Source organism: Ornithodoros turicata, chromosome 5 (assembly GCF_037126465.1).
Source record: "Ornithodoros turicata isolate Travis chromosome 5, ASM3712646v1, whole genome shotgun sequence".
In the NCBI taxonomy this organism is placed as follows: domain Eukaryota; kingdom Metazoa; phylum Arthropoda; class Arachnida; order Ixodida; family Argasidae; genus Ornithodoros; species Ornithodoros turicata.
This window is the reverse complement of record NC_088205.1, coordinates 82655735-82672736: the sequence shown is the minus strand read 5'-3', so window position 1 is coordinate 82672736 and position 17002 is coordinate 82655735. Positions and strand designations below refer to the sequence as shown.

The following is a 17002-nucleotide window of genomic DNA, read 5'->3' as shown; positions in this document are numbered from 1 at the left end:
AGTGCTGCCTTCGCAGCTGCAGAGGCTCCGGCGGCAACGACATCGGCGTGACGTCACTTCCTAACAGGAGGAGTGAGAGGGCAGCGCTCAGAGAGAAAGGCGCCGTTCAGACGCCCGCACGGCCGCGGCATCGATTTTCTCGGAGCCGTGCTCTGATTGGTGGTGTAGGGAATGACGTCTCTGCCTTTTTCCAGAGAGAGGATATTCCGGCATACTCTCAACCTCTGGCGTCCGCTCTTGTCATGTATTCCATCGGATAGCAGTCAATCTGCGCCACTGTTTGGCGTGGGATTTTCGATACCGTGGTCAGTGGTCGACGAGGAATAAAATGACATTATAGTTTCGAAATCGACTGGAAAGGATGACCTTCGTAATAAAATATATCGCACAATCCCCCAACTTAAATCCTCACTCTTGCCATCATCACACTACACGTCATCGGGCATTGATCATTCCTTCAATAATGCAACAAAACTGCAGCTTACCAGATCCTATAGATACTATGCCAGATTCCAGACAATCTATAGGCAGATAATTCCAATCTCTGATGGCGAAGGGGCGCTTCTCCGCCTTGAGATATTGGAATGATCTGCCACCTTTCATAATTCAGATTTAGGACTTTCCACAAAAGTGATATTACTAATCATGCCGTTTGGAGTGCAATCTAGTGTTTCCGTGACCGATATTCAGTTGTTTGTAAGCCCAACCCCTCTATAATGCCCTGTCAAGGACCTTGACGATAAATAAATAAATCGATTTCTGACTTGAACAAATCTCGCAGCACTGGATAGAGTACGTACCTTGATGGCTTCACCGCTGAAGAAGGACCGCTGCTGGTCGGAGTGTCTGGGTAGGTGGGAGCCCGTGACCTGTACTCGGCCGAAGAGGTCGGTGGCCTCCAGACGCCGGAAGGTCTCTTGATGTGCTGTGCTGCTGAATATGGAAGAACATCGTGCGTCACTGCGAGGTATATGCCCACACAAATGACTTTTCTATACTTGCGATCGCGATCCGAAAAGTCGTCGACCCGTTGAATGTCCTCCATGAGGGCGTCCTTGTCCAGGGAGGGCGACCCTTGAGCAAGGATTCGCCTAAGGATTGAAAATAAAAATAAAGTGCAAAAGTGCCTAATCAGATAAAAGTGATTAGCAGCGCTAGTTGCTACATTGTGCTGGCACTTTATGGTGACTTTACTGCACTTGCGCACCAAGTTCGTTGGAAGGGTTGTGTCATAATCTGTTAGGTTATCTGTCATGGCGATTCAATTGCTGATAAGTCTCTTTACCGCTGCCCTTCGGAGATCAAGGAGGCCCCTTTTAAGGCACGACTTACCTGGCTTGTCGTAGTAAGGGTGTCACTATTGTGTCGTAACCGTCCTCAATTGCTTTCAGCGCTCCGAGATAGGCGGAGAAAAATAGTAGGTCTCTTCGTAACCTGCAGGTGCAAAAAAATTGAACAGAGTTATAGTGATACACCCCATACAGGTGAAACGCAGTCGAATCGTCCCCTATTCGTTTCGAAGCTGAAGCCCGATTGAGCCCATCTCAGATCTATCCAGTCCAATCCAACTCAACGGCTTCTTATGCAATGCACACGTGTCAATGTCACAAAGATTGTTGAAGCACCATTCTATAACTATCATAAAATTAACCTCGTGGGTATACTTACGTCACTCGCTAACTATGCGTTCACAAAAGTTACATCCGTATCAGATAAGTGTGTGGTTGTGTGGTATACGTCTCTTCTAGACAGCCGACGAAAGGAATCTTCGGACATGGAACGACTCAAGAGTCAGCGCACTCCTGTTCGCTCACGAGTCACCAAACTTGCCGATAAAATGAAGGATATCCTTAGTGCAACGTTTCCTTCCAGAGAGGAACTCCAAGTGAAGCTTTCCCTGTTGACTGGCAATGCGACTGTACTTGGCGGGTAAGGACCGTGAGATTGCGGTTGTTGTGAGTGACCACGACATTGAGACGGAAACACAAGTTTGCGATCAGTATCTGGAAATTATTACTCGAGCCACGATTGGTGCAAATCGATACCTCACCCAGCATATAGCCAGAGCACATCTCCTAACGAAGATAGGATATCATCCGAAGCTATATACCTTCACCCCTTCATAGCGCCGGCCTGCGAGCTCTCCGAAACTGCCCAAATTACAGATTGAGCCGTTCACGGGAGAATTATCAGCCTGGCAGTCATTTTTGGGAGGAGTTTGGCGTCCGGAATGATGACAACCCATCCTTATCCGTGTATTCACACGAGCGACATTCCCCCAGAAGCGGAAGATGCGAAAAGCGTCATAGCTTTCTGCTGTCACGTGAGCGCGAGCGCTTAACGTCGTGTCTTCACGTACACTGCTAACCGTGGAGAATATCCTGCTGCACAGCCACAAGATATTCCGTAGCAGACGACAGGAAAACACGCGCTGACGGTGTCGTCTGCTAAGCGTCGTCTGCTAAATGCGCAGTACGCCACGCCCGATATTCTGCACCGTGTGAATGCTCACATAACACGGGACGAAACTGCGTCTCTGTAAGTAGTGTTTTTGCTTTTTCTTCCACTAGAATGTTCCGTGAGGATGTCGCTCGTGTGAATACACGTTATCAGTCATCGCGACCTCGACCTCACCGTGGATAACTACCCAACGGCTCCTGAAACAGCAATTCGGAAATAGAGACCGTCTTATATCTGAACGTATGGGCCACCTCTCGGAACTATCGAGCATCGTATCTTCCGATGATGTCATAAGGCTCCGTCAGCTATACGATAGCATAGCAGTACGAATGCGGAATCTGAAAAGCCTGCAGGTACAGCTTGCGACATACTTGTCTGGAATCGACAGCTTGCGGTTTATCCAGCCTGGAATCTTCAGGCGTTGCAAGATTGTTTGTTTCGACTAATAAACACGTGCTGGGTAGCATGCCGTACGTGTCTGTTAGTCGGAAGAAACATTCTTGCAACACCTGTAGATTTCAGACAGGGTAAACCGCAGAGTGTCGATTCCAGACAAGTGTGTCGCAAGCTGTACATGAAAGCGTTGTGCTCATGGCCGCACTATTGCGCCCACCTGATCTTCAATTGGAATACCATCGTCGTCAGAACGTCAGTTGTTTCTCGGTAGGACATTACCGCACAGCAAACGTCCTCTATCGGCCCCTACGAGGGATGTGGCTTCGGAGGGGGAGGCCACCGTGGCTGTAAGCAAACGCAGATGACGAAGAATGGCCCAGCAGAAAACCGTGCTCATAGCTATACCAGCCTCCCCTTCTAGTTTGCTCATTGGTAGAGGATACTTGCAAAGAGACGAGTGTGCCGCAAGCAGTACAACGTTTTTTTTACCATACGTACTCGTCGTTTTCTTGATGCAGGAGTACTTTGTCTTTTAGTGACTGGAGCCAGCGCAGGACCTCCCACACAGAGCTCAACGTCCAGTCGGGACCAGACAGTCTTTCTGGGCGTGGTAAGAAAGAAAAGCGTTGCAAACGCTGTGTCCACTCGAGGAGATTTCCTATTACCTCTGATGATTTTCATTCCGATCTTGAACGCTGGAGTCTGGTTGTCGGAAAGCAAGTAATACTGTAGCGCCCTCTGGTCGTTTCCGTCGGCTTCTTCTTGCGCTGCCATATCCGCGTACTCCTCTACCGTTTTGAGCCCCGCCTGTTGTCAAAGGAGACACGCTTTACAAGCTTTACTTAAAGCAGCAATACACTCGTAAAAAAAAAAAGGGTGTACTTTAACTCCTTTTTCTTGCCACATATAGTACTCCCCTTTTGGAGAGTACAATTACTCTCAACAAAGGAGTCTCCTCCCTGCCTCAAGGGAGTGACATTACTCCCTTACTCCCTGCCGGAGAGTAATCCTACTCTCCAGTAGGGGTCAGAGCGTAACCCCACTCCCTAAAGGGAATGAAGAGACTCCTTTTTTAAGAGTAATATTACTCTTAATATATATATATTAATATATATAATAATTAATTATATAATAATATTTAATAATAATAATATTAATAATTATACTTAATAATATTAATATTATAGTAAGTAATTGTTTTTTTTTTAATTGGGTGTTAGCGCCGCGAAGCAACTGTGGAGTAAGTAATTGTACTCTCCAAAAGGGAGTGTGGCAAGGAAAGGAGTTAAAGTACACCCTTTTTAAGAGTACACTCTTAAAAAAAAGGGTGTACTTTAACTCCTTTATCTTGGCACATATATCGCTCCCTTTTGGAGAGTACAATTACTCTCAAAAGGAGTCTCCTCACTCCATTTAGGGAGTGGGGCTACGCTCTAACTCCTACTGGAGAGTAATATGACTCTCCGGTAGGGAGCAAGGGAGTAATGTCACTCCCTCGTGGGAGTGAGGAGACTCCTTTTTGAGAGTAATTGTACTCTCCAAAAGGGGAGTACTATATGTGGCAAGAAAAAGGAGTTAAAGTACACCCTTTTTTTAAGAGTGTAGCATGAGGTACGCTTCGTTGCAATGTTCCTGAGCCTTGCGGGTAAAATATACTCGAAAGTCATACGCAAGGTGCGCTTCACTGCCATGACCCTGTGTCGTAGGTAAAGTAATGCTCGTGACACGGTGATCTGAAATCACCTGTCAGTAGTTCTGCAGCCCATATTTTCTCGATTGCGCTCGAAAATGTTGTTCCAATATTGTATCTAAAGGTGGACCATACGCTGCACGTGTTTCTTAATCGAAATAAATGATCTTGTAACACCTCGACATTTGAGATGGGATAAACCACGGGGTACTGATTTCAGACAACCTTGTCGCAAGCAGTACATTTGGCAGGCGCACAACGTTACATTAAGTCAAATTCAATCAACAGTATTCGTGACACATTTGGTCAAGCACGGATTCCCAATGTCTACTGCTGCTGTTGTACAGCTTGATCTGCAAAGCTACACAGCAAACTTGCTGAGCGAGGTGTAGATCTTTCTTCACTGCAATTACCCCAAGTTTTGCAAGTAAAGAACACATGGCAGGCGCGTAATACTGCAGCCTTACGTTACACAAAATTCCAGCAAGACTGTCCGTCGAAGACATTTGCTGCAGCACCAATAATGCTAGTTGCTCGTTACCCAACTATAGTTTTAGATGCGCAGCAGACTTGCTGTGTACAGCGAGCTCTAGCGTGTAACATTGGCGGAATTCGTGGAACATTCGATTGTAACCGCCCTTTTCCACATTACCACCAGCAATGGGGTAGAGTATCGCCCCCTGTGATGAAACTCCCCAATCATAATCATAAAATAAAGCCGTTGTTGTAACCACCCTCGTCCCATCAAATAATTTCATCGTCGTTTCGTCATCCAACTATAGAAGGAAGATGTCCCGCTGGAAGATTACCTGTTGGAAGAGGGAATTCCTGTCAGCGAGGGAGACGCCACAGCTGGCTAGAACTTCCACCTTGGCCCTGTCGTTATCCTCGAGCAAGTTCAGCAGATCAACGGCCAACTCCCTGAAACAATACATCCCTGCAGCCGGTTTATCGCTGACCGGGAATGCGTCTTACCAGTTTCCCGTCCGACACGTCCTCCAGGCCAGCCAGGTAACCACTGATTTGGTCATCGTGTCCGACTCTGCACCCGTGACCAGTGACACGCTCAATGCTAACTCCAGCTCGTTGCCACGTATCAGGTCACGTATGGAACCCTGAAAGATGCTCGTTGTATATAACCCTGGGTTCTTCGAGAGTACTTGGAATACCGGCAGCGCAAACAAAGTCATCCCAACCGCATTCAGTTTAGTTGAGGTATCTGAACTCCACCACATAAAAGACTCGGAACAAGCAGTTATTCATGTGGATATAATTGCAGCCCTTCGTAACGTATCTCCTACACCGGCGTGTAAAGGACCATGCTCGCAGTATAGTGTTACGGTAGGTACAGTGTTAGCATCAGTACTACGGCGACGAGTCCATGTCTCGCGTAGGAGTGACGCCGTGGACCGCCATTGGCGTACGACCAAGATCCCGTCACGTGATCACTTAGATGGCGCCGGCGACATTTCCAAGTCGTTTCCCGTTGTGGACAAGAACGACAGGAAACCTGGAAGCTAAACTCGTTGTTACAAGTGACCCACATGGAACGAGGGCATCTCGTAACGCTCTGGGAACACCAGCCGTGGCACCATAGTGTCTCTGCCGTTGAGCAGCAAATGTGAGCGGTGGGACACACGTGGACAGGTGGGACAGACGGGAGTGTGAGCATGCGTCCTGGTCCGACTTTAGTGGGATCTGTGCCGACATTCGCCGGGAACGTCTGCTCGAAAACCGAGGGATAATCTCAGACCGGTGGTAGGGTGCGGAGCCACGATTTCTCAACATGACCTCGATGGCCAACGAGTCAATGGTGCACCTACCCAGTCACGAGTAGTAAAATGGGGCATTATGGGTAACTTGCAACAAACTTAGTCTCATCGGGCATCGTTCCAAAATAACCACACATTGATCGAAGCCTTTCATGGAATTGTGTTCGTATACTTTTGACCCCACCTGTCCCCCTCTTCTTCCTGCTGTCCTCTCTCCATCTGTCCACTGCTCATAGCCACAGTTGCTTCGCGGCGTTAACACGGAATAATAATTAAAAAACATTTGACACTTGTTAGGACCTTAGGTTAAGATCGTGTCAGCATGAAAGTCTCATCTCCTCCTCTTTATTTTTACTTCTTCCGCGACCTTCTGCCAATGGCCAAAAAAGAGGTATTTGCTGGGAGACGATACGTCGAAAAAGTCTAATGCCAATTCCCACTTGGTGAATTCCGACGCGCGACACCACGGCGCAAGTGGTGACGTCGAGGGGCGTCGGGAGAGAGCACATTTTTCGCGTTCTCACTACGAAGAGCTTGTCACCATGGCTCGCGGTTGACGAGACGCTTCGGGTTATTTCCTCAATCCGCGAAAAAAAAAAAAAAAACCTGCCGCGACAACGGCGACAAAACCAGCAGACGAAAAACGGGAGGACGTGGTTTCGGCATGTCATCTCATTAGCTAAGAGCACATTGGTCTGCTCTCGCGAACGCCGTGAAGAAAGTTCGGCGTGTCGAACTTTTTGGCTCGGCTTCTCTTCTCTGAAAACGCCGGATATGCCCGTCTATACTTCCGCCGCCTGCGAGCGACGTCGTCGCGTCGAGCATCATCAAGTGGGAACTGGATATCAGGAATTTATTACCCAGCCTGTCCAACCTACGGCCAGGAAGAGATAGCTTACCTTAATTCCGTTGATGGCTAAGTGGCAGCAAGCGGCAAGGACTGGAACTCCTTCCGAAAGGTATTTAGACGAAAGGTCGTCGATGCAATCTTGGACCAACCTGCAGTGGCCTTATTCACTTCAGTACCAATTCTCAACTCGAGAAATATGATATCGTCGCGGTACAAGATCCGTTAAAAGGAACCACCATTCAAAATATTCGATATTCAAAAGGCGGGACATTTTTGTCCGGAGAGCGCGGGATCCGGATAAGTGGAGCCCAGATAAACGGAGTTCAACTGTATATTTCGTTCTTCGATATAACGCGTTAAAGGTAATAAGGGGGTTGTGACATTCGACCAAAGGTATTCCGGACAAACGTGAAAGTGGAAGATTCGCACACTACAACGACCAGCGGAATTCACCAAAAGCTAAGACACCTTCCTTGCCTCGAGGCTGCCACTCGCGCACCTACCTATTGACGGTAGCCGTCTCTTGGGAGGCGTACTCGGGCACTTCTGTGGCGGCACCGTGGGATAGAGGACGCGGAGCCTGCGCCGCGGCCACTGATAAGGTGTAGCTGTCCAAGACCTGACCCCTGCTCCGGAGGAATCTTGTGGCACTCTCCAAGTCGCCAAGGGCCAGATAGTGCTGCACCGCTTCAATGCGCCCATCTTTTGCCAGCTCTGTGGCTCTCCTGACAACAACGTGTATCAAGGACCACAGTTACTCAAACACGGATCATTCATTTTTTTCTCGCGCGACGAAAGACTGGCTGAATGTTCCAGACACTACTTTTCTCCATTGTCGCACCGCGCATGCGGTCTCGTGGTTTGATTATTCGCTTCAATAATTAGCAGCCGTAAGTACTTGGTGTAATGTTTTTTCTCGCGCTTTCTTCCAAGTTTAAGCTTGGGCAGTGATTTATCCTCTGCTTGCGAATAGGGGATTGCCTTAGAAGTCGGCCCAGGACGCACATTCCCCCAGGGCGTCAGTCGTGACGTTGCCCACATACGTCATGCCGACAACGGCAAGCCCTATCACCACCACCACCACCACCACCTCCACCACCACCACCACCACCTGGCAGAGACATCAAAACGCAATAGCGCAGTCCATGCTGTCTTGAGTGGAGAGCTGTCTAACTGGAGTAGTGTTAACGACAGATACTTTACGTGAGGATTCTTGTGTTCGCGTCATTGAGTGGTCAGCAAAATGTGAACGGTAATTATAACGTACTTGCGAGTGAGGTAGTGCCAGTACTCCACCGAGACACCAGGGGCGAGGGAGAGGGCCTCACACCACTGTATTAGAAAGAAAGATCATGGACTTTTATAACCAACTTATTGAGAGACTCGAGCCTGCGTAACTCACCAGACCCCGGTCTACGAGGATGTCGCAGTATTTTCGTAAGTTGCCCAGCGCTAGGTACTGCTCTGCGGCCATCCTCAAGGAGTCGTCGCTGTTGGGTGCGCCAATACCTCCGCCCCCAAAGCGAGTCATCTTGACCAGTTCCATCTCGTGTGCCTTCGACTGTTGCGGGTACATAGGTACAGGATACGGGTACATGATGTATGGCAGAGGGAAACCCCACAATTAGGCTTGAAACAGCTTTGTGTTTGTCAACTCCAGTGCCTCATAACATTGACTTGGACTAGATATTATACCGATCTCAACTTCAGCAAGTGGGTGTAGTGGACAATGCCTTCCTTGTAGGAGGCGGAGGTTCCTTCCAAGTCCCCGCCCTGGACGACGTCCACCAAGTCCCAAAGATTGGAAACGCCAGGCGATACCTGCATGCAGTATAGTAGTAACACGTCAGGAGGAAAATAAGACTCAAGAAGTAAAAAAAATCTACTAGAAAGTTGTGGAATAGTGTATAGTGTAGTAGCATTAAATAATTGCTCATAGCAGTCTTGGGGCTAGTATTACTTAGGACGCCATCGCACCATGTGATACGATCGCGATTGGATTGCACATGTGCTAAAATAAAACATAAATTCGACTTTTGTTTCATAGAGGGTGACTAAGTACATAAGCCACTTTCACTGCTGTTTTATAATTCATTTCTAATTCGGGGCTTTACGTCGCGATCATGAGCGACGCCACAGTGGATTAATTTTTCCCACCGGAGGGTTTTTTTAACGTGCGCCGAAATCTCTGCTGTTGTAACTCAGTGACTATCATTGCAAGCAAAACTGTAACTCAAATGCCTTTTTAAGGTAATAGCGATATGACGTAGTACTGCGCATCTCCAATGCTGTTTGTGCTCAGTGCGTAATATCCAACATTCGGAATGACTTACGTTGAAGAACTTGGACCAGATGGGAATGAAGTTTGTCGTCGATTCAGAACGAGATACGCTGTGCTTTATTCTCCTGGCCGCTGCCCCACAAAGCATTTCTTTTCCAGTTCCATTGGGAACATCTCCTGTAGGCACACATCCTACTGTCAGCCGTTAGGTCGCGGGTAACAGCGTCTTATACCTTGAGCAGCCACGACATCATTGAGATCGGAGCCCGATAATATCTTCAGTTGGAGACTGGACACTAGTGGAAGCATGGACCAGATGCGTACCGTAGAATCTCTGGACGAGGAAGCCACAAGGAACGGTCTTTGAGGATGACAAGTAAGACCTGCATCAAGTAGCTTGGCGTCTACATTATATTCTAGTGTAGTAGCTATAGTGCAGTATTCTAGTATATTTACACTATACTATGGACACTATGCCGCACGACATTTTTAGACCTGCTACTACTGCGGGCGGCTTCACACTTTGAAATGCTATAGTATGTGAATATGTGAGAACGCATCTCTCCGCTTGACCTCGACGTCGTCGTCCTCCTGTTCCGTTGAGCGCCTCGTCACGCCGCTGAAACTTGGACTTTAATGATTTCGCGAAACACAAGCGAGCGACGCGTGGTTGTTGCATATCAATTAATAATTATGCATAACACTATTGATAGACATTAACGGTGTACTATACTATGCATAAAATAAAGTTGTTGTTGCGGTACCAGGGACCACCGATTCTGAACGTGCTATAGTACAGGTCGAATGGCCACGTACAGGAGAATTCCGCGCTACCTTAGAGAAGAAGAGCCATGTCAAAAGTGGCTACCGTAAATGTCAGCTCCGTGGTCACAAACGACGTCCAGGCAACAGCCGTTACGAACGTCCCATATCCTAATGGTAGCATCCCAGCTGCCAGACAGGAGTAGGTGGGGAACTTCGGGGCACCATAGTACGCTACGTGTGAAGTCCTTGTGTCCTTTGAGTACACGGACAGCACTCTCCTCCGTATACTTCCACACGTGCACCGTACTGAAAAAGAGAGATTTTTGCAATCCATCCATTGCTACCATGAAAGGTCCTGGTGCTGACAGTTTGTCCTGTAGCATCACGTCAATCCACCGTCCAGAAGTATGTCTAGCGAGAGTTATCTGTTCGCTGGTACTACAAATTTTTGTGTCTTTCGCATATAATGCAATCGCTGGATTGGAAATATATTTAATCATTGAGATAAAGACCGCCCACGTACTTGTCATCGGAGCTGCTGCATAGCATGCCATCGCACAAGGGCGACCACTTGACTCGGAACACCTTGCCTTTGTGTCCTGACATACAATACGTCATACTCCACATGTAGCGAAATAATCCGAGTGGGTAAGATAGATAGAAGCAACCAACCTGCGAGTGTTTTGAGAGGGCCACCGCCATTGAAGCTGAGGTAGAAGACGCGCACCATGGAATCCTCGCAAGCAGTCGCTAAAATGTTCCTGTGCAGATTCAGGAGTGTACACCATCACGTTCTGGTAGTAACACATAGAAAATGTCATAGTGTATGCATATGCATATAGACTTATCAGTTTCTCACAACTGTTAACTAGTCGAATACTTTGAATTAGTCACAAATTTCACCACTGGTTTGGCGCACTATGACTATGATGGACTACTATGACCTTTGTTGCTCTTGCACGATTAAGAGATTATTGTGTCTGTCGCCAGATGGGGACACAATGTCCGGTAACCCATTCGCAGTGCTCATTCGGTGTACAACCGTATTATCCTGCAAGCTGAGCGACTTCGATAACCTCTGCAACAGTTTGAAAGCGTTTAGAGCTGCGAGTAAAGAGCAAAAAGATATGGGAGCACGAAGTCCCAAACTCCCAACGACCTAGCAGACGATAATACGAAAGCGTAGGTGATGAGGGTCACAGTGATCGTAAGGAGAGGGTCAGGGTCAGAGGAAGAGGGTTATTATCATAGAGGCTATATGCATTTCTATCCGTGCAAAGCATTTGGTTCTTGGATAGTGTAATTGCTGCATAATGAACGTCTTCTCGAGAGAACGCTATGAGGCAAAAAATGTGTCTTTCCTTACTCGTTGTTGGGATGCCAGTCACAGCCGAACACTGTACCCGGATGCTTGAACGTGTGCGCTACGGTGCCATCCACAAGATGAACCATGCTGCGAGGGAAGTGCATGAAAATGATGAAATGCGCGTTTGTGAAGCTTCGAAGCATCCGTGTATACCATGTGCCATCGGATCCACCGGAGGCGATCTTCCTCGCATCTGTCTGGTTCCAGGCCACGCAGTACACGCAGTTACCCTTGCCGTGCTGCAACGCAGGACCATCGTGGTTTTCAGTGCAAATGACGTTGCTTTTTTAAATATAGTCCGATTATTGGGGGAGGGGGGGGGGGGTGACAGCGTCCTATTGCTATCGTCAGTAAACGATGCCATTAGACGGACGATTCCCTCAGATCGTTCGTTAGTATGGTCGCCGCGATCAAACAACGTCGTGACAGAGTCCTATACGTCGAGTGGATGGAGAATTAAAATGAACGGCGCTTTTATTTTGCACGTAGCGTCTATATTTCGGCACGAACTGTCTAATAGGATACATATGGATACTACGAAATATCTCTCACGAGGACGCTGCGTGAATTCGTCGGATGCGACTCAAATGTCGCTGCTCAGCTGCGTTATTGCTCGCGACAAGTTCGAACTTTCCAAGATGCGTTCACTGCGGTGACTTGGAAAATCGGAAGTAGGCTACATCCTTCTCCATTGCCCGCACTACCAACCTTACGTCAATTAGACCACTACCTTCTCACTATGATCAAATCCGGCTAACGAACACAATGTCCTAAAAGCACCTTTCTGGACACTGTATGACTTCGGCACTAAACGTGAAGATTATGGTACTTAGGTTCCAAGTCCTACAGTGTCCAGGAAGGTGCTTTTAGGTGCTTCGAAGCTAAGTATGAAGATGATGGTATTATGATTATCCTGCTTGGTTGTTTGTTTGTTTGTCCTATTTTTCGTAGCTGACCTTTTTCTTTCTTTTTGTTTACCAACAAACGCGTTTTGGAGTAGCCAGTTCTGACTGGGTCGGGACTAACCTCTCCATATTTTTCTTTCTTTTCCAATCCAATCCAATCCAATGGTATTTTAAATTCCGGCCGAGGATGGTATAGCTATGCGGGGGAGGTAAACGTTGCTTCTAGCAACGTGTGTTGGAGATTTCCGGCGCACGTTAAAAGCACCCCAGGCGGTCGAAATTATCCGGCACGTGCAGCATGTAGTGACACGAGTGTGGGCCCAATTATTAGTATATAATTTTTCACTAAATTACCGCGAGCAATGGGTTGAGTATCGCCTGTCGCAACGAAACACCACATTCATCACCATCAAAATAAAGTGTCGTTGTTGTTGTTGGCCAGAAGGATGATGCAAGGAAGAGCCAAATCGAGCAGAAAAGTAGACGCGTCAGAGAATATCGCGCCGATACAGGCAAGCTGTTGAAAGAACTCCGCGTTGAAAAAGCCTGAGCGCTCGGACATTTTTTTCATTAATGAGTTAGCGAAGTTATGTTACTAAGAATGCAGTTTTCCAGAAAAATATTCTGGGCATCGTTGCAGTTAACTGACTCAGTGGAGGCGATTTTGAGTTTAGCGGTTTGCAAAGCAGAAAGCAAAGTATAACACGTTTCATTTTTTAAATGGACAAGCTGCGTTTACGTCAAGTATCTTGCGTTTGATGGTGTTGTTCGCTGTGTCCCAGACGAGGACTCCGCTGCGGGACGTTCCAGCGGCGAGGCAGTCCTGGCCGGCTGGCGCCCAAGACAGGTTGTAGACTATACTCTTAGTCGGTGGCGAAGATGCCTCCTGTCCGTGGAGCGGATATTCTTACGCTCCTTATCATTCAACGAAAGATGCTTCAACTCACCAGAGTCATGGTCTCGATGTTCCAGAGCTTAATACTACCGTCGTAACTTGCCGTTGCAAGTATGCTGTAATTGTCCGGTTTAAACTGACAGTCGAATATGGTCTCCGTGTGCGCCTGAAAATAAAACGTCGATAGTATAGAGATCTAGCCTCCTTGTTATGAGTAGCTGGTATGGTAGATATTTAGGAAGTACCATCGAGGTACTTGTTTCGAGCAGAGTGTACGTTTCGTGAGTTACATAAAAGAGCACTGAGGTGGACCCCAAAATTTTCTGTTTGTTTTTCGCTGCGGCGTGTTCCGCAGCGAATAAAATGAGCTCCTGCGAAAGAACGACGACGCAGGTGACCTACAGAGCGCGCCAGAGGCTTCTGTTCCACACGCTTTTGAAAAAATCATCCAGTGGAGGACTTTCTAAAGAAAAAAAAAAAAACGAAAGGAGCGTATCGGAGAACGAGGGGACGTCGTGACGTAACGTGGTGCCCGGGCACGTGACTCGTGACGTAGACCTCAAGCACAGCTCAAGCATGTATAAGCGGCGCGTGAGCTGAGAAGAAAGGCACGAGGACTTCTCTACGTCACACGAGGGTCGTGTCGGCGGCTGCTTTCTCTGACTGTTGGCTGGTGGCTCCTGATGGACAGCTTGACGAATGAGAGACACGTTAAATGTCACCTCACTGCTCCTTTAAAAGATCCACATTAGGAGATATTTTCTTAACGAGCTACCGCGTAGGATTTCTTCCAAGACATTCATCAGCAGCGTGGCCACGCGGGTGTATAGTATCCAGTCCTAGGTCGCAGCTGATCAAACGTGACGTAGCTATAAAGGTCACGCTTGCTGGCGGTGGAATCGGCACATTTGCATCTCATATGTATCGGCTTGGGACGCCTACTGTCTCCCACTATTTCGTGCTGATTGCTCGTGTCGTTGCATTGCTGAACGGTCTTTTTTATTATCACTACACGCTAGAACAACGAATCAACCGTGACTATGAGCGATCTACAAACGTGGACAGACGGAGAGAGGATAACAGGAAGTAACGGGAAACAGGGGATTTAGCCCGCGTTCTGGGCCGGCTTCAGGGTGAACTGTGCCGATGTCCATCTGGAAAGACTACAGGAAGACCCAGGCAAAAACCCAGACAGCGTAGCCGGTTATTAGAAATCGAACCCATCACGTCCCAGTCTTCAGCACGACCTTTAACTTACCACCCATGTGCGAACGGTGTATAGGCTATACTCGGTCCTGCCGATATGAAGGCACGCTACTTCTACATAGAATACACGTGGACATTACTGGACTGTGTGCTTACAAAATCTCTAAGGAAGTCCCAGGCTCGTTTGCGGACGTTGTAGAGGCCAACGCCGCCGTCGTGGAAGAGACAGATGACGCGGACACCGGAGGAGAGAAATGCCGTCTGGCCTCCGCCAGGTCTTCTCGTTTCTAGCTCGTTCTGAGATGCAGGGGTGTCGGGGAAGCTCGGAGCGGCGCACAGCGTGTGAAAGCCGCACCGGTGCACGTGAATGTTCTCCAGAGGACTAGTCTTGGACACGTTCCAAACTCGAAGGACACCGGACTCAGCGTCTGGAAAATAATTTAATTATAAAGCGATTTTTTTTCCGGTGATCTACAGGCATTCTAGTTTCATGGTGGACTGTTTTGGGCGAACTTGTCTTAAATTATTTCGTTTAAAGATAAGCGGCACACCTCCTGAGAGGAATGTCCCAGCAGCTCCTGGTACCCAAGTAACCATCCTAACTGTGGTGGCACGACTGGGTGTAGTATACGCTGTCACCACCTGCACTTCCGGTGTCGCGGTGTCTAAGAGGAAAAGATGTCCGCTTGGTAAACCGACAAGGAGGTAGTTTGTCGACAATGGATCCCATTGGATAGCTAGAACAGGACGAGGTTCCTCGTCTTCGTCTTCCGGCGGGCTGTCGTTGAGAAGGCGGATATGACGTTGCTGGCTGCCCCCTGCAAAAGAGAGCTCCCGTGGTTGCGTGAAATTTGCAAAAAATATGAAGAAATAACCCGAAAAAGGGTGTCTCAAGCGTAGCACAAAGTGTGGCTCTCACGATGTTGGTCTAGTTGCGTTTGTTAACGAAACTTCCATCCTCAAAGAACCATCCCCAAACCGTATAGTTGGGCATAACAACGGCGACCTTTGCAAATTTTAATGAATGATGTTTACTAAGTATTGCGTAATTGCTGGTACAACATTCAGCGATGTATACATGAACCTGCGAGCAACGAAAGGTAGCTGAGGAAAAGGCACCAGCTTTGAACACGACCTCAGCCCCACGATGTCCGGTCCAAGACGTTAAACCGTCGTTGCTAACTACATCCTCCTCGGCACGCCACACCCCGTTCATGTACACAAGAACACCCTCCACACACCTTCTCTTACATTCATAATCGCATTCACGCAAACGAACATATTCTAGGCGGGTGGCCACACATACTCACCGCACTGCACCATTGAGAGCGAGCCATCCAAATGCCCAAACGCTACTTTGCCAGCTACATCAGGATGCCAGGACAGCTGCGTGATGGTGCTACCAAAGGCGGGCACGTCCTTCATAACCTTATGGCCGTCCTCCTTGATGTCCCACGCGTACAAGGGACCCTTGCCAGTTAGGTAGACGAGTAGGTCCCCGGAGAACGGCTTCCAGGACAGGTGGACTGGTGTACATTGAGGGTCCTGGAGGATGGCTACGAGTCCTCCCGTGCTGACATCCCAGACGCAGACCAGCGGGTCGAGGCTTCCACTCGCGAACCAATCTTCTTTCGTCGGGTGCCATTGTAGAGAGGTTATGGTTTTCTTGTGTTCGGCCATGATGGAATGAAGTTTGAACTCACGGTCGTCCATCTGTGTTATTTAACAGACGACACGTGGCTACGCTATAATTCGTCATTACAAAAGACACATCAACGCATGAACCGCAGACACGGTTGCAATCTTTCTCGGTGAAGTAATATTCTATGTCATGAATATATTAAGGCTTTGTGTCTCCAGAATCTTACCTAATTTACGCCATTGAAATCAGCGAGGTCTTGATTTGTATTCTCGCGAAAATATTGTTTTCTATGTGTGTTGCAAAAGTTATACGAAACTTAGAATATGAAGAGATATGACGTCAGGAAGCCTCTGGGTCCCACTTCGCAATATTGTTACTCCAAGGTCGCCTTCTGTGTCCATTCATTCGCTGGTCATCCTAAAGCGCTGACCCGAGAAACGCGCTGTCCACGCTCGCCGGTTCTTTCGGAAATTACTAGGTATGCGTAACGTTCACATGAACCACTGATACATATTACGTGTTGAACACTCATCGTTACATAGTATTACATACACGTATCTTACACATGTGAATTTGCACTACGAAATAAAATAGCGCGCTATTTTTAGCTTACAGTTTCAGTTTAACACTCAAAATAAAGCCTATTTAAGTGTCAGGTCGAAGAAATTACCTGATAGATGTAAATGGCGAGAGTAGCAGCGTATGCGAAACGTCGTCCCTTGAAGGCCACGACGCTGACGTGCCAGGTCTGGCACCCAGCGGCCAGGAGAGACA

General features: G+C 47.9%; 2 protein-coding genes across 3 annotated transcripts in view; one reads left to right on the top strand and one right to left on the bottom strand.

Moving 5' to 3' along the window:
• LOC135395000 (L-aminoadipate-semialdehyde dehydrogenase-phosphopantetheinyl transferase-like) overlaps window positions 1-1816 on the top strand; it is a 13837-nt gene extending 12021 nt beyond the window's left edge. Inside the window, exons 5-6 of one of the 2 annotated variants that reach the window (XR_010422987.1) lie at window positions 782-967; window positions 1749-1816. The gene's annotated coding sequence lies outside the window, so the exon portion shown is untranslated. Of the gene's footprint in view, window positions 1-781; window positions 1071-1748 lie in introns of those variants that run through there. The other variant, XM_064626156.1, reaches the window with a different exon arrangement.
• Window positions 1-17002, bottom strand: part of LOC135394997 (WD repeat-containing protein 17-like) — an 18379-nt gene extending 1377 nt beyond the window's left edge. The window contains exons 1-25 of the mRNA XM_064626145.1: window positions 16899-17002; window positions 15897-16299; window positions 15138-15404; window positions 14743-15014; window positions 13433-13546; window positions 13225-13371; window positions 11734-11819; window positions 11581-11667; window positions 10887-10975; window positions 10738-10813; window positions 10318-10520; window positions 9683-9832; window positions 9502-9626; window positions 8864-8989; window positions 8571-8729; window positions 8436-8500; window positions 7672-7893; window positions 7218-7317; window positions 5522-5661; window positions 5356-5467; window positions 3522-3663; window positions 3355-3457; window positions 1333-1434; window positions 999-1091; window positions 801-933 (exon numbers count right to left, since the gene is read on the bottom strand). Of these exons, the coding sequence (XP_064482215.1) occupies window positions 801-933; window positions 999-1091; window positions 1333-1434; window positions 3355-3457; window positions 3522-3663; window positions 5356-5467; window positions 5522-5661; window positions 7218-7317; window positions 7672-7893; window positions 8436-8500; window positions 8571-8729; window positions 8864-8989; window positions 9502-9626; window positions 9683-9832; window positions 10318-10520; window positions 10738-10813; window positions 10887-10975; window positions 11581-11667; window positions 11734-11819; window positions 13225-13371; window positions 13433-13546; window positions 14743-15014; window positions 15138-15404; window positions 15897-16299 (3516 nt within the window). The 5' untranslated portion in view covers window positions 16899-17002. The remainder of the gene's footprint in view (window positions 1-800; window positions 934-998; window positions 1092-1332; window positions 1435-3354; window positions 3458-3521; window positions 3664-5355; window positions 5468-5521; window positions 5662-7217; window positions 7318-7671; window positions 7894-8435; window positions 8501-8570; window positions 8730-8863; window positions 8990-9501; window positions 9627-9682; window positions 9833-10317; window positions 10521-10737; window positions 10814-10886; window positions 10976-11580; window positions 11668-11733; window positions 11820-13224; window positions 13372-13432; window positions 13547-14742; window positions 15015-15137; window positions 15405-15896; window positions 16300-16898) is intronic.